This window comes from Leptonotus elevatus, chromosome 17, assembly GCF_054856555.1.
Source record: "Leptonotus elevatus isolate MCC_2025b chromosome 17, RoL_Lele_1.0, whole genome shotgun sequence".
NCBI lineage: Eukaryota > Metazoa > Chordata > Actinopteri > Syngnathiformes > Syngnathidae > Leptonotus > Leptonotus elevatus.
The window spans coordinates 10,988,166-11,004,773 of NC_141255.1; the positions used below are offsets into that span (position 1 = coordinate 10,988,166).

Genomic DNA, 16,608 nt, shown 5'->3' on the forward strand with positions numbered 1-16,608 from the left:
TCAAGCTTGGATAAATGTGCTTTATGTTTTGGACCTTTCGCTGCACTAGAATTGACTGGCATGATGGGTATTTTATCTTCTGTGTTATTTGTATCTGCAATGGATCTTTGTTTCACGCAACCAGAATTAATAGTGCAGGCATTTTCATTGAATGAATATAATTTAGTCAAGAGGATAAATTATGACCCATGTTTATACCTTTATCTTTAGTTGCAAGCAGCTAAATGTTGAGCAATTGTCTCAATCTTAACGACTGTCTGACTCGGTAAAATAGAAAAGTCTACTGTAACTGAAGGACTGTATCACACAATATCTGTTTTAGGGGCAATGCCATAGATTAAGCATATTAACTATCCCTCTTGTTAAATGCTTCATCTCATCTTTCGAATAAATGTGACTAGATTTATAATAATCTTTAGTATGTGCACAAACTTTAGGTTCTAAATGCTTTTCTAGTTTGCTCCAGCATCTGGCACATATCCCGTTTAAAAAAAATGCAAAACTGCTTGATGATGAAGACCTTTGGTAAATTAACTTTAGCACATTAGCCCATCAATGGCGAGAGCTACTTCTGCCGCGAGCGCTCGACACTTTTCTCAAGCTTCTACTTCGAGTGTAACATCACTAAGTAACAGCGAAGTAAAGCTAGTAAATATTTATGACCACCCGCCAAAATGAATTTTAACCCGCATCTGGCAGGTTAATCTTAGAGCCACTGTATATATGCATAAGTATGTGTGCATCTACTGTATATATGGATATCATTGCTGTCCTGTGAAAAACACGTTTCCATTTTTAGGTCGCGGGCTGCTCTCCGGTAGCTCCTATGGTGGAAGTGTTTTTCACAGAACAGCGACAATATGTGTATGTATGTATGTATGTAATAATTGTTTTCGTTTAAAAAATTAGGTTGCTGATGTATCCAGTTCAAGTGAGGATTCGTTAGCAGAGGAATATGTTCCAGATTCTCACAGTACTTCGGACACTTCCTACATTGAACCTGTTTCAGAAATTCAGAAATCCGAAGGTATTTCAGGAATGAGCTATGAGAAAACTGCTCATCCTTTAAGATGAGAGGTAGTCATGTTTTAAAGAATAAAATGTTCAATGTTCACTGACTCTTTTGCATCTGGTTTCATGTCGAGCTTATCCATTACAAAGCTGTGTTTGACCTAGATAACCTGTTCACATAAGAAGCAGTTTTATTAACATACCAGTTTCAGTCTGTCCTAAAATTGTAAGTTGTAACATGAGCACCATGTTAAAACTTACAATTTTAGGACAGATCAGGTATGACTTTGCATTTCACAGTATTGTTATGTACAACAATGTGTCCTTATATCAGGTAAGTCATTACACATCAATGCCATTTTAGTTTGTGTAAAGTCAGAATGCCAGAACTTTCAAATCACTTCAGTGACATGGTTGCTGTGTGTTGTGTAAACTTTGTCCTTGTAATGTGAGTTGGTCCTCATAATTACCATTTTTGCAATGGGCGTGGCTTATTTAGGTCATTATCTATGTCCTCACAATTACGGATTTTTTCAGGTTTTTCTTTTTTTCGTGTGTTGAGTTTTTTCAAGTTTTGAAGTGAAATTTTCCTGGACAACCCCAAAAAAAAATTATGGGTGCAAGTCCCATCTCTCTGGCATTAGCAGAAAGGGGTGTCCCTGTAATACACAATTAAACCGGTTTGGAAAAAATGTCCTCATAATACACAGAGGCAAGTATGTGTGTGTGTGTGTGTGTGTGTGTGTGTGTGTGTGTGTGTGTGTGTGTGTGTGTGTGTGTGTGTGGGTGTGTGTGTGTGTGTGTGTGTGTGTGTGTGTGTGTGTGTGTGTGAGGTAGGTTTTCCGAGCTCGATACATGCTGCTGACAGACCTCGGAAAATGATTTTGGGAGAGATGAATGTTGTTGAAATGTTAAATGTAGACATTGGGTGGTCGACATGCCATTCGTTGTATTCCTGATCTCAGTCAGCATGCATAATTCCACTAAATCAAAGCTTGCATTTCACTTCAAGTACCGTTCCCATTTGTACTTGATGGTCGACGTCAGTCGTTATACATGACCTCAGTCGGCATGCATTATTCGGCTAAATTGAGGCTTGTATTTTGGTTTAAGTACAATTTTCCTGCATGTACTGATTTTATTGTCATTGGTTGAATTTTCAGTCTTTGTTAATGTAGTTATTGGATGGTCTACATGCCAGTCATTATCTCAGTTGGCATGCATTTTCCTGCTTAATTGTGGTTTGCGTTTCTACTGAAGTCCCACCCTCCCGCACACGCTCGCTCGCTGTGCCATCATTGGTTGACTTTTCAGATTCGTTGTGTCAATAATTATGCTCATTACCTCAGCCAGCATGCATGTTTAAACAAACGTGGTCCTGCTTCTATTTTATTAAATACTGTATCGACTAAAATGCAACCATTAAAGCTCAATGCCATTTCAAGTGTGCAATTCATTGCGCCTAACTGCTTTTGATGGGATTTTAAACAACTGTGACACCTCAGCCATCTGCAGCCTTCCTTTGTAGTAGCTCCGGTTCAATTAGATCCTCCACCTACACTGCCATCATCCCACCTTGGTCTGCCGTCATTCGGCGTGCTGTAATTATGAGCTCGGTGCAAATTAGGAGGTAGACGGAGATGAGAGAGATACGACCGAAACGGAGGGCTTGATGATTATGAGAGGAGATGAGCTGTTAAACGCAATGTGATGGAGGCCTGATGCAGGTTTATTTCAGGCTGTGCTTTTTCTTGAATGAGGCCAATGAATCACATATGGTTCTCCCATGTTCACTATACTGCCTGCACATTTCCAATTTCCACAAATACTTGTTCTTATAGTGCTGTCTTCTAGGTGGACTGTTTTTGTTCTCAGCCAAAAATGTTTTCTTTTTCTGTTTTATATGTAATCCAGAGCAAACTGTCCCATAATTCTCATGATACTGTTTTCTAGGTGGCTTGTTGTTCTCAGTCCAAAGTAGTCGGGGTTTTTTTCTTTTTATTTTCTTATTGTTCCAGTACATACGATTTTTACAGTATATGTAATGCTGAGCAGTGTTCTCTGGTAAAACTGTCTCATAATTCATAGGTGCATTATTGTTAGTTCAAAATACCCTTGTTTTATAATACTGATAATGCTGTTTTTTAGGTGAACTATTGTTATTCTCATCCAAACTGTTTTAGTGTTTCCTTTGTAAACATGTTGCCAAATTGTTATAATTCTGTTATTTGTATGAACTGTTATTCTCAGGATAGCTGTTTCTATATTGTTCTAGTATAAAGATTTATATGTAATGCAGAGCAGTGTTCCCTTTCGTAACCTGTCCCATAATTCTTATAATACTGTTTATTAGGTGCACTTATGTTGCTCTCAACGCAGATGTTATTTTTTATTTTTTTGCTTTAATATATATTGATTTTATAGGTCATGCAGAGCAGTGATTCCTTTGTAAAGTTTTCTCATAATTCTTTTTGTGCTATTTTTAGGTGATCTCTTGTTGTTCTCAGCCCAGAATAGTTGTTTATTTGTTTTAATACATACAGATTTGAGAGGTAATGCAGAACAGTGTTTTGGTTGTAAACTTGTCACATAATTCTTCCAACACTGCTCCAGTGAGTTGACGGACATGTGTGTTGAGTATTTTGCATTTGTGTGGCTTTATAATATGGGCCATTCATTGTGCTGTACTGCCTCGTTCTTGTCAGCGAGCGTGCACAAAAAACACCTCTCAGACAAAACAAACACAAACACAGCCCTCCACTGAGTGTTTTTTCCCCCCAACCGTAAGCAGATATTTGGAGACACTGTTACTAAATATTGTGCATGGCTTTAAAATGGACTCCCATTCCGCGATCATTGATTTGCCTTCAGAACATCTGTCACCCAATCACTGAAGGTTACCATGGCAACAGAAACAGGGCCACAAGCTGGGTGCTTATCTTGTGTCTCACAATTAGTACCCTCGGTTTACACCACGGCCATGTAAATGCGTGCTCAAGAAAGTTCAGTGGCATCTCGGCGTTCCGCTTTGGGGGTCCCCCACCCCACACCGGACAGAATTCCTGCATTGTCCCACAGTCCCTAGCCATTAAAAAGACCTTTCTTGTGATGGGGAGCCAGCTGGAGCCACACAGCCATACCCCTTCATCTGCTCTCCTTCCTCTCAGAGTCTTTGGACAGGGAGAATAAGGATCTGATTGATGCGGGCTCTTCTCGGAGGCCCACAGAGCTCTCTTGACTTGATAAGCCTTTGATTAAACGGGGCTCGAGGAAGACGTGCAGCCCAAAAGAGCCAGAATGAGAGAGAGATGCCTGCTAGAGAATGGAAATGTCCACTGATGTAAAATCAAATATGTTTTTCATCCAGCAGGAAAACCTCTGCAGTGGGTTTTCGACCTGCCATATTATGTATGCTTGTATCAGGGAGAGTTTCATCAGCAAGCCTCCCACATGACCCCAATTAAGGCAGTGCTATAACCTGTTGCATGTAAGCAGCTTTTTCTGATGGCCTTGACTACAATAAGGTCCGAACACATAGGGTACATGTATACAGTATCCCTCAAGTACACTTTGAACGGGAATTAATAAGCTCCGGCTTCATCCCGTCAGCCCTTTTTCGTTTCGGGTATGATTGTCCGAAAGGAAAATGGAACAAATAAAAAAAAAACAACAACACTAATTTACACTAATGTGCAGGAGCCGTGTTTATAGGGGAAGTCCACTCATTTTTTTCTTTTTGACAATAATATGTTCTATGCAGCCCCACTTGTCTAAACATGGTATTCTGGTTAATATTGTTTTAGTGGATTATGAGTTAAACAGCAAAAGCCGTTTTTATCCATCTGGGACGGCTGAAGATGACATCTTCAGTCGACAGCAAGTGGCAAAATGGCCGCCCCAGATGCATAAAAACGGCTGCATTTTACTGCTTAACTCATATCCCAAAAATGTAATATTAATCAGAATGTAATGTTGATGTTAAGACTGGTGAGGTCACATATACAATATTATTGTCAAGAAATGTTTAAGGTTGACTTCCACTTTAATAACTTGGGGGTTAATGCCTTAAGAAAAACTAAAACTAACTGACACTACATTTTATGTTTACAAATTAACTAAAACTAACTATAATTATCGCAAAAATGTCCTTTGTTTTAGCCTTTGGTAATTAATTTAATGCAGGAGCCTTTGGGGATGATTTTAAATGTGATTTTAAGTAGATTTATTTTGACGTTGGAAAGTGTGTCACACAGAAGTGATGTCATCTAGCAGCAGCCAATAGAAAAGCACCTTCATGTTTTTTTTTTAATATTGTGCACAAGTAATACACTTTTAAAAAAAACTAAAACTAAGCATTTATTAAAGAACTAAAACTAATAAAAACTAACAGAACAACCCTGAAAACCAATTCAAACTAACTAAATTTTAAAAACTTAACACAAAACAAAATAAAAACTACAATGAAAATTCCAAAACTATAATAACCCTGGTTCGAAATGGACCCTGTACACTTGACTGTGGAAGTGGAACCCACAAGAGTCCCCAGCTAATAAAGAAAACTGCATAATCCTTAGGTATACGCATCTCTCCAATAAAAGACCACTCGATATATCTCTCAATGGGGTGTGACATAATTCAAGACTGGTTTATTTTAAAGTGGAACGGTTCAATTCAGTTGGATTCAGCAGGATTATTCAATATGCAATGGCTCAGCTTGAGAGTGTATGAGTTTACTTATATGTACGGTAACTCGATACAGGGTGTGCGATAGTTAAAGTGGAACAATTCAATTAGAGCTCCAAACAGACTTTAACCGAGATATGAACTTTTTTTCTTCTTTTTTTTTGCACGTACAAAGTTTTCTGGATTTGGACGAACGACGCGTTTCAGTATGAAAGCCACGCTAGCCTTTGTACATGAGGCTCCGTAGTAAGGTTATACTCCCCTCTGACCTTGAACATGACTGATGAGGTGCTCCATTCATTCATTATCTCATCATTTATCCCCCACAGGGTCATATGGAGCAGACTACAATCCCAGGTGACATTCACCGGACGGGTCGCAAGTCAATCAAGTGCGCAAGTAAGCACCCTTGGGAAACAGCTGCGAGTCGTAGGAAAAGGTTGCCACTTGAGTCGCATGCTAAGTCCTGCTTAATGGATGGATGAGAGCCTTAATGAAAAAGAGGGTCTTGGAGCCAATCACTAGTCGATAACACTATAGTCGCCATGGAAACGGCATGCTTCCAAGCAGAGTGAGCCACAGTGAACTCAATGAGGGCCACTGGCTTCGTGATGCATGTCACGCCACCCACAACATACATCACATCACTGGAGAAAAATCACTGTGGAAACATCACAGTAGGAATCACTCAGCCGCCTGTCAGCGCCTTTAATATACTGTCAGGCAAGGGAATGCATATCACTATAAATAACGCAGAGAAAATTAATACACAGTGATCCCGCGCTAAACAACCGTTTATATTTGGCGCCCTTGTTAAATGAGTTTAGTACCACATTGTGCCGGGGGCGTCCATTCGTTGCGAAATTTTGAGATTCATAATTGGTGTGCGTGGAAAATGAACAGTACGTAAAGGTTAAAACATGATATTCAAAACAATCTTTTGACTTTACTTTCCAACCATTCTCAAGGGAGAAACCACAAAGAATCATTAGCATCAATCTGTGTCTCATCTCAAAAGCACTTTGTTCAAGAGAGAGAACATCATTCAATATTAACGACGGATAAATCATTCTTTCTGCGGCTCGACGCCGTGCAACGAATGGAAAACAAGTGCGCTTGTGCTCAGTTTTCTATAGACCGGCAATGTATTATCTCATCAGATGTTGATGTAGATTGTATTGCTAATTGAATCACGTGTCTACCTCATAACATGCTGATTGTATGTATACAGTAGTATTTCTGTAACTCTTAGTTTCCCCACATTCATTAGAAAATATTAGCATTCAATGAAAAAAACAAACTATTATACAACAAAATTGGATATGATGCACTTTGAGTTCAAAGGCCTCTGAAAGGAATTCACTCCAGTCAGCACTCCAAGAATTTCTAACTGAAACTGCTCTGTATTACATATAAATTGTATTATTATATAGTGGTGAAAACAAGCATTCCTGTTTGACCCTGAAAAATAAGAGCACACCTGTCTGATACAAGTTAAACATCTGCTTTGATTATGAATAATTGTGTGACAGTGTTGTTATAATGAGCATTTTCCCATTACAATCAATACTCGCGCTGTAAGAAATTGCAAACAGAAGCGGTGACTAGTGTCATTATCAGATTCTATTGATGACTCTGTGATTTTATGAACGTCACTCACAAGGTGGCTGTTGGGAGTATTTTCAAAAAGAAAAGGACTCCAGTCATAATGTACGTACTCTACAATGCTGAATGGCGTGCTCTTACTAATACTGTTGGCGTTTCATTCATGTGAGGGCAGCAGAAGCAGTCAGCAGGCGGCCCGACCCGGCGTGTCACCGGCGCACAGCGGGGCCGCTAATGAGCGCGGGGGTGTTACCGCTTGCACCTGAATTATTTAAGCACTTCTAGCCAGACGAGAGAACTCCTGGTGGCAAATCGTCTCCCCGTGTAAATATCCTCAAACTCGTCCGACGTCAAACGCATGTACGTCTACATTTGAATTCATGTTTGAAATGTACTCGCGAGAGAGCAGATTACAGTAATCCTATCCATTGCTCTTTCTGCATGAATACCTGATCAAGGACCTGAGAGGCCCTAGGTTTTTTATTTTTTTTGTCAATGTGTGACAAACCATCCTCAACAAAGCCTTACACATTTGCTTGTCTTACCAAACCACATATTATATATTACTTGCACAATATGGACGTTCATAAAAGTCATTCTTTGCCATTGACGGCTATAGATGTCAAAGGTAGATTTCTATTGGGCTGGCAGTGAATGAGTTGTTAATAAAAGGCCACTGAAAATATTTCGTCAAAATTCACAAAGGATAAAGAATTGCAGCCGACGTAATGTCCACTTGTCCCACTTGTCGTTGCCATAACAACAGGGATGGTGTATTTTCTAGCATTTTTCCAACCACTCAAGCAATATTATCTCATTTAAATAAATTGTTCATAAGAATGTTTAATAAGAACACTACTAGTATGTGGGTCTAGTAGTTGCATCGCCGTAGTTTACTCAAAAGTTGTAATTATGTACAAGTGGACCAAAAGTGGCACTAATAGTGGATAAAATGTCCTAACCACTATTCCACAGTGCGCACAAAATCTGGGAAGAATAACAAAAATGAAACAAAGCAATTCCAAGAGGGCCTCAATCATTCCTGCTTCTCTCCCAATTGTGTGTGACTTTCATCTGACGGGTGGCTCACACGTTAGTCTCACAAATATTTTTGTTTCATTTTAAAGGGCTGAGTAATTCCCTGGATATACAACAGGAGTCTGAACGCACGTCTTGCTTTCTCTTTTGAAGCGGCAGCTTTCCAGTAGAAGCGTGCGTGCGCGATGGAATTGAGACAAGCAACAGTTTGTGTGTGCCGCTCACACGTTGTCACTCTGTCTTAAATGTAGCAGCTCGCTTTAATGGCCTCAATTCATCATTGTTTGGGATCAGCCCATGTTGGGTCGCTGACGGGAAGAACGCGGCGGTCATCCGCTTTGAAAATATGTTGGCTAACCCCGAGCCATCCATTCCAGCACACGCCATTACGCTCTTAATGCGACCTGCAAAAACTCTAGCAAAAGGCAAGGTTTTAGTGTTTGATGTTGACCCATTAGCGTCCGCCTCTCTCCGCCGCCTCCATAAATCTACATAACGACGCTTGTGGAAGGTTCGGGAGTAGACGCCGCAGACGCGCAAAGACAAATGGATGTTGTCGATCCGGTCCGGAGACGAACAGATGAGGCGTCGAGACATATGGATGGGCGATCCATTCGGTAACATGGTTAAAAAATGAGGCGAATCGGAATTGATTGGCGCGGTTGGGTTATGATTCATACCTGACAGATAACAGATGGAATATTTAGTATTATTAAATGTGACAATATTACCCAAATAGGGCGTGACTCATTAGTGGGAGTCGAGATTGAAATTTAATACAAGTGGTAGAGGCTATGGAGGTAACTCCGATTTATGTTTACTTTTGCTTTGGCTTACGTACATACTGTTTGGGTCAAAATTTGACATTTGACAACAATACAACATGTTCTCAATATTAGAGACTTTTCTTCAGACCGTTACTAGTACGAGTACTCAACTCTTGATTAGTCATGACACCGATACCAAGTAACGATACCTTCAACTAGTACTTTTGATGCATTAAATTTCCTAAAACAATGACAGATAATTTTAAAGAAAGTATATATCAATATACCATTTTCCTTTAAAAATAAAAAAAAGAAAAGAAAGAAAAGAAGCATAAAACTAATGACGAATTTATATTCTTCTAATTTCCAGTTCCTGATATGAAATGGTCACAAGAGGTATCACCCTTGGTTGCGAGTACTGGCACTTTGAAATAAGGTAGAGTATCGGCCTGATACCGATAGCTGGTATCAGTACTCGCCCATCCATACTAAATATCATTATTTCGCTAGTGTTATTCCAATACTGTTTTTTGACCCCCGATACCCAGTTTTGCAGTATCGGCCGATGCTGATACCTAGTTTTTTTCCCCCCCCAACATGAAAAAGCTGCCCTGCCATTGGTTCAGAGCATTCAAGGGCCAATAGGATATCTTGGCTCAGCATGAAGTGAGCACAAGCAAGACACAAGATGCTGCATCCTACTAGTACTTTTTGATGCATTAAATTTACCGCAGATAATTTTAAAGAAAGATCTACAGTATATATACCATTATACAGTTTTCCTTAAAAATGCATAAGACTAATGGCAATTTACTATTCTCCTAATTTCAAGTTCCTGATCGTAAAACAACCACAAGAGGTATTAGCCGTGGTTGTAAGGAGTGACACTTTGAAATAAGGCAGAGTATCGGCCTGATACCGAGAGCTGGTATGGGTCCCTGCCCATCCATACTAAATTTCATGATTTCACCCCGAAATTTGATTACGTTTTCTAAAATGGGGGCCCAAAAATGATCGGGAAACTCCCAAAATTACTTAAATAAATACATTAAATGAATTACATTAATTAAAAGTGTAAATTAGAATTAACAGGTTTATGATAGTCAACAATTTATCCTACTACTTCTAGTTCCAAGATATTGTCGATAGCAGCTACATGATCACTACACGTAAACATTGCATGGTTAAATAATGTTCAGGCCTGTTGACCCTTCCTACTAAAGTTATTGTCACGCATCATCACATCATTTTTCCGAAGCTGATGTTGCTGCGCGGTTCACACTGGTGTATGGAGGCATTCATGTGATCTCTGCATTTACACTCTGACTGGCCATTACTGCAGATGGCGGGCCGGGAAGGCCAGCCAGGCGAGCTTGCATAAAGGCACAGCTGCAGCGCAATTCAGACTCTGCTCGCTCTTTTCACGCTTGGATTTATTCCAGCAACATCTATCAGAAAAACCACAGCGCTGCTTCCTGTCCTCTTAACAACACACAGGCTGCCTTTGTAGCATTAGCAACTGCAGGGAGATTTCGACATTTGTTTTGGCTCGGGCTACAGAAAAAAAAATTCCATCATCTTTACCAACAGGAATCATAAATGAATAATCAATGTGACTCATCGTGATTCACTAGCTTTCTTTCAAACGCAGACTGCACTTGATTCAGTGCATTCAGTATAGCACAGACCTCTGCCAATGCCTTCATTTGGATCAGAACCGAAAGGCTGACATTGAAATACAAGCATCTCTCATTATGAAATTAAAGAAAAGATTGGATAACAAAGATCAATATTGCAAAGGTGTCAAACTAAACTAAAATAATACCACTTTGTTTCTTTAAAACAATTACATAGCTTTGCCACAATGAAGTCATGTTAGCTTAATGCTAGCAAACAATGCAAAACACCATAGACGGGCATACTAATAGCATCAGTGCTGCAGCGTCATAAACCTCTAAGCAAACATGTAGATAGACAATATAACAATATTTATACTTTTATATTTATACTAATTAATATACTTGGCAAAAAAATTATAAAATACTAAGTCAAATGCGAAACACTGTTTTGTGTGTCTTTGCGCCTTTAATATACTGCCCCCAGGTGGCAAAAATGTGTATACCAGAGGGAGCAGCACAATTTCCACTGAATTGCAAGAACAAATGTGGTGAAAATTGTTTAATTCTTCATGTTCAAGTTAAAGATTATGTCATTGCTGTATCTTTTTATAAAGTGCAATAGTAAATAACACCCATGCATGAACTTTTAAAAATAAAATAAAATAATATGACATAATTTCATGGCAATTTTGTCTGGACCCGGGGTAGAGCTTGTGGACCCTCTGTGGACCCCCAGACCCCAGTTTGAGAACCACAGCTGGGATAATTTGGCAGTGGCATGTCACTGATTTAAATCGTGAAAAAAAAAAATGTGTCCTTGGGGGAAGTAAGTAGCATTCAAGTCATGTATGTCTTAATGGTGGACTTATCTGCTCCAGAAAATGTCAATTCAGGCCCATTAGGAAAAGCACTGTCCTTTTGCGCGCTTTTGTATAGTGATGCTGAGTGGTGGAGCTGGCAGGCACCCTGACGTGATTATGTCATTATTTGCAGTTGAAAGGTCGGCCGAGCACCATTTAAACTACAACTTGGGCTGTGGAGGACAGCTGGGGGGGGGGGGGGTAGCATGCCGACAAACATGCTGTCAAACAGCAAGACAATAAGTCTGTCATTTGGGTGAATAAAGTCGTGATTCACAAAGTAGATGTTCATCTATCTATATGCCAGCAATGTTTAGTGACATGCAAAAAAAATTACAATAAATGCTCTTCCGCTAGTTTCTTGTATGTGCAATATTTTGTGTGGCTGCATGGGTTGGCATTTCTGGGGTGACAGACTCAAGGCGCCACTGTGCAATTTGTGTTTTTTAATTTTATTTTAATCATCATTATACTTTGCTGTTGTTGAATTCTTAATTTTAATTTAATCTACGGGTCCTGTGGGTTTCATGGTTGTGTGTTTGTGTGTGGTGGGTGATGGTGGGTCGCCATTCAAGCTAGGACTGCCAATGTTTCGCTCAATAAAGGTTGAGAAACACTCAAATAAACAATCAGGCACACGAGCAGGCTAATTGATTCGCCCCTTGATGAATGTCACCACGTCCCCGAAGGGCCACAGCATTTCTGCAACTTTGGAAGGTCTTGATTGGATTCCTACCTTTCCGGATGAGGTCTTCGATTCCCTGGTCGAACCCCAGCCGGTGGCATTTCCTCCACAGCCCCATGTTGGTGGAGTTGTACTGCCTGTTGCACTCGTCCGCGGCGCTCATGGCGAACAGTTGCCGCCGGTTGCGGGCCAGGAGCAGCTTCTCCTCCCAGCGGGTCGCGGCGCTCCGACCGGCCCGCAGCGGCAAGCTGTTGTTGGGGATGTAGATGAAGCCCGGGTCCTTGCGGCGGCTCGAGAAGCTCTGGCAGCGCTCCTTGTAGCGTCTGGCGTCGGTCTCGTACCAGTGGTCGGAGCACATCGCCACGGCCAGCATGCCCAGGGCGCATAGAGACAGAGCGAGCCCGGCGTAGAGCAGCAACTTCCCGGCAGCCATGCTCGCCTCACAGCCGCATCAGCACCACGACGGACGGACAGCTCCTCTGCGGATTCCACCCTCGTCTCGCTTGGCTCCGGCTCACATCACCCCTGGAGATCGGAATCCACGATTTTTTCCCCCCCTCCTGAATGGGGGTTTGCAGCCAAACAAAATTAATAATCCCTTAAATCCGGCGTTTTCTCCAACCCTCCTCTTGCGCCCTTCTTCTCCTGCAGCACGAAGAGGATGCTTATCTCATCTGAGCAGCAGCAGATCTGCAGCGTGCATCTGCCTCAGCAACATAACATGCACACAATTTTAGAACGTCATTAACAATCATTAAGGACAAAGGGTGCAGAAGAATGCAAATGCACAGACCTGATGTGGCCGAGTGACGGCAGGGGGCGGGGGGAGATGGCTGGGGAGAATGTGGAGGGATCGGCCCGTTGAGTCAGCAAAGCAACACCCCCACCCCCCACCCCACCCCCCGGAGCACGTCTGATGACGGGATGACGGCAGATGCTACAGAGCGGACCCGTACGTCCGCCCGGCCGACCAATCAACGCCCATCTGTCTGCACAAGCGTGTTGGCTAACTGCACAGGGCTCGGACCGAACCATTTTAAAATACTACATGCCCTGGAACGCAAATGGCTACCTATATACTGTTTGTTTAGCACGCACAAAAAAATAAAAAATAAATACGCAGAATAAGTGACGGTATATAAAATTATACAGAGCTTTCCAGAATTATATAGAGCTTCTCATTAAGCATGAATGAAAATGATTCATCAAAATGTGAAAGAGAGCAGGAAAATAAGGTTGCTGTTGTTTTTTTTCTCTTCTTTTTTTTACACCCCTCATGTGCTATACAAGCAAATAAATCAGCATCTGCGTGCATGTATGCATGTAGGCTCTCTAATTCTATTGCTTAGAGTCGTGTTTTTCCGAACCATCAGCCCCTTTGCCATGGTTGCTCTTCATGCACATGTAATATGTTCTGGCTCAGTTTTTGAAAGCATTCTTAGGCAGTTTTACTTTTTATTTTATTCTTTACTTTTTACTTCTTCTTCTTTTTTTACCCTTTTAGAGTTTAGACTTTCGCGAATCATGACTCTTCATTCAAAGACCAAGGGGGTGCACATTTCTGCAGAAACCTGTGGAAATGTGGTGGAAACACAGACAGTTCTGGGGACTATTTCAAGCTCCCTGGAGTTCATTTCAGTGTCATAGTAATAAAAGCTTTAGGCTTACAACAAGAATTTAGCAATTATTCTAAGTAGGCTATGCTGATTAGTAATTTGGGAAGGATTTGAATCTATGGACTCTCTAAAACAGTCATGTCATTATTGGAAGGATTTATGAAAGATACTCTCAAGGAGGGTGTGGGAGGGGTTTTTTTCACTGCTCCTCTAATACTAAAGTAATGGGCAGATAAATAAATACAGTCAAGGACATGAATTGTATAAATGTATTTCATGAATCTTCATCAATCTTTTATTTGGCCACTTGTCATTTTAATTTTTTATATATTATATTTATTTTTTGGTAACATATATGTCACTTAATGTTCTGCTGCACTTTGGTGACCAAAAACAATGCATTAAATCTGAAACAAAACTCGGTGGCACTGCGAACGCCTATTCCCTTATAAGAAAATTTCATGCCCACTAAATTATGATGGTGTTAAGTATTTTATATTAACAGTGGCTTTTCACCTCCACGTTCCAGGCTACACTTTCGCTGTCTGTCCTATAGCGCCCTCAATCGTTGAAAAGAGAAACACATTTTCAGTTTTGATTTTGAGTCGACAAAATGTTCACACTTAAAAAACGATAAATACGACCACTTTATGGCTATCAAGAATAATTTTACACACTTAAATAAAAACAATAAATATTGTTTAGTACTCCGTCCTTATTAACACGTAATGGGAAGTTTATCGAATCTAGCGTTTGACACAAAAATACAATAAAATGTTATTTCCTTTCTTAGTTTTGTATTTTCAATTATGACGTATGTTTAATTCCGTGTCATCTCAAATAAGTACATTTAAATAAAAAAAAGATTAGAGGAAAAAATTGCGAAAAGACGAGTTTGTCATAAATCCGGAAGTCAAAGCAACTATCCAATCATTACTCAGAACCAGACGGAACACGGAAGTATCGCTAGTCCGGTGAAGGTTAGGCGCAAGACCAATAGACGTTTGGACTGCTTACTGTATAAAATGAAATTTGCAGATTATTTATGATGCTTTCTTTGCGGCTACAAGTCTAACTAACCGTGATTTTTTTTTCTTTACAGCGCCTTGCGATAAAGGTAAGAATGACAACGTGCATGCCCACTTCGCCAATGTTTTCATCCAGCACGTAGAAGTGTGGCTTTATTAGGTCACATTGTGATGATACTATCAGTACAACCAAATAGATTGTCTAGTAATTGAATACATTGTGTCATATTTGCTATGTTTTGGTTGATATTTTAAGACGCCATTTATAACATTTCCCTTTCCTCCTACTTACTCAATAGTTATGGCCGGCGTGTCCAACTATGCAATGCGCATGGCCAGACTGAGCGCTCAAATCTTCGGCGATGTTGTACGTACGACGGACTCCAAATCGATGAAGGTGGTCCGCCTTTTCCAGGAGACTCCCATGGCCAAGAGGAAGGAGGTGTACGACTGGTACCCGCAGCACAAGATCTACTATGCCATGACCCAGAAGCTCAGGTTCATGGGATTGTTCAGGTAATTTTGATACGGAACGGTAATCTCCCGCTTATCTACACCTCTTCACTGTGTTTGTGCCACTCTTTGATGACACTTTATGGTGCCAAAGCAACTGTGAGACAGTTTTGCGGATTAAAGTATAGCCTGGGCTATTTGTTGAATTAGCAGAGTCTTGGCACATTTTTTTTTTCAAAATGAAAACCTATGTAAGCCATTTACTTTAAATGTTAATGTAAGATGAGTCTGTACGTCTTGTTTATCTATAACTCAGTGAATTAGTTTGAAAGTGTTTTACTATTTGTTTGCAGGGACGAGCACGAGGATTTCAAGGAGGAAATGCGTCGCCTGAGGAAGCTGAGAGGGAAAGGCACACCAAAGAAAGGAGAAGGGAAAAGAGCCAGCAAGAAGTGAGCCACGACATTCCTGCCTTGTAACTTCGAAACTGGGATTGTTGAGAGACTTTAATGATTCATCCATCGTCCGATACGTTGTTTGTATTATTTAAAACGTGTAGGCGGTTGGGACGCCGGTCACGTGACCGTCAAAGAATTCCTGATTATATTTGTATTTTGTGTCTCATACTCATTGCATTGCATTGCATTGGTGTTTCACATATGTAGAGATTTGTGTTGACTGCAGATGGAATGTTGCTCAGTGTTCGAAGTATTGAAAGGGGGAAAAAATAAAGTACTACAACATCCAATCGTTTCTTTTAGCACTTGTCCTCTTTAGGGTTGCCAAACTGTTTGTGTGCTGGAGCCTATCCCAGCTGACTTTGAGTGAAACACCCCGGACTGGTTGCCAGCCAGTTGCATGGCACATATAAGCAAACCTGCATCTTCCTGTATTGTGTGTGTGATTTGAGTGTGTTTTGTCCTGTGTGTGTCGTGCACGTTTTTATTAATGTGCTTATTTGTAACGTGCGTGTTTCATTTGTTTTGTATATGGATGTTTTGAGCACGTATATTTCGCGCGCCTGTGTTTTTATGTTTACAGTTGTGTTGTATGCATTTTTGTTGTTTTTGCATATTTTTTATGTGCACGTGTTGTGTGTGTGTCTGTGAATGTGTTGTATATATATTTTTTATTAGTATTTTATTTAACCGTTATTTATCCAGGCAAAGCAGATTAAGAAAATTATTGTGCGCGCATGCGCGTGTCTGAAGGTTTGCAGCCTGCTCAAATCTGGCCTCTGTCG

General features: G+C 40.5%; 2 protein-coding genes across 3 annotated transcripts in view; one reads left to right on the forward strand and one right to left on the reverse strand.

The window, feature by feature from the left end:
- Positions 1–13,227, reverse strand: part of tmem178bb (transmembrane protein 178Bb) — a 91,417-nt gene extending 78,190 nt beyond the window's left edge. Inside the window, exons 1-2 of one of the 2 annotated variants that reach the window (XM_086058983.1) lie at positions 13,062–13,227; positions 12,320–12,971 (exon numbers count right to left, since the gene is read on the reverse strand). In XM_086058983.1, the coding sequence (XP_085915109.1) occupies positions 12,320–12,701 (382 nt within the window). In that variant the 5' untranslated portion in view covers positions 12,702–12,971; positions 13,062–13,227. The other variant, XM_086058984.1, reaches the window with a different exon arrangement.
- A 1,612-nt stretch (positions 13,228–14,839) lies between these two features.
- Positions 14,840–16,113, forward strand: mrps33 (mitochondrial ribosomal protein S33). Its single transcript, XM_086059746.1, has 3 exons — positions 14,840–15,001; positions 15,212–15,428; positions 15,719–16,113. The coding sequence occupies exons 2-3, from the start codon at positions 15,214–15,216 to the stop codon at positions 15,819–15,821; spliced, it is 318 nt and encodes a 105-aa protein (XP_085915872.1). The 5' UTR covers positions 14,840–15,001; positions 15,212–15,213; the 3' UTR covers positions 15,822–16,113.
- The last annotated feature ends 495 nt before the right edge of the window (positions 16,114–16,608 follow it).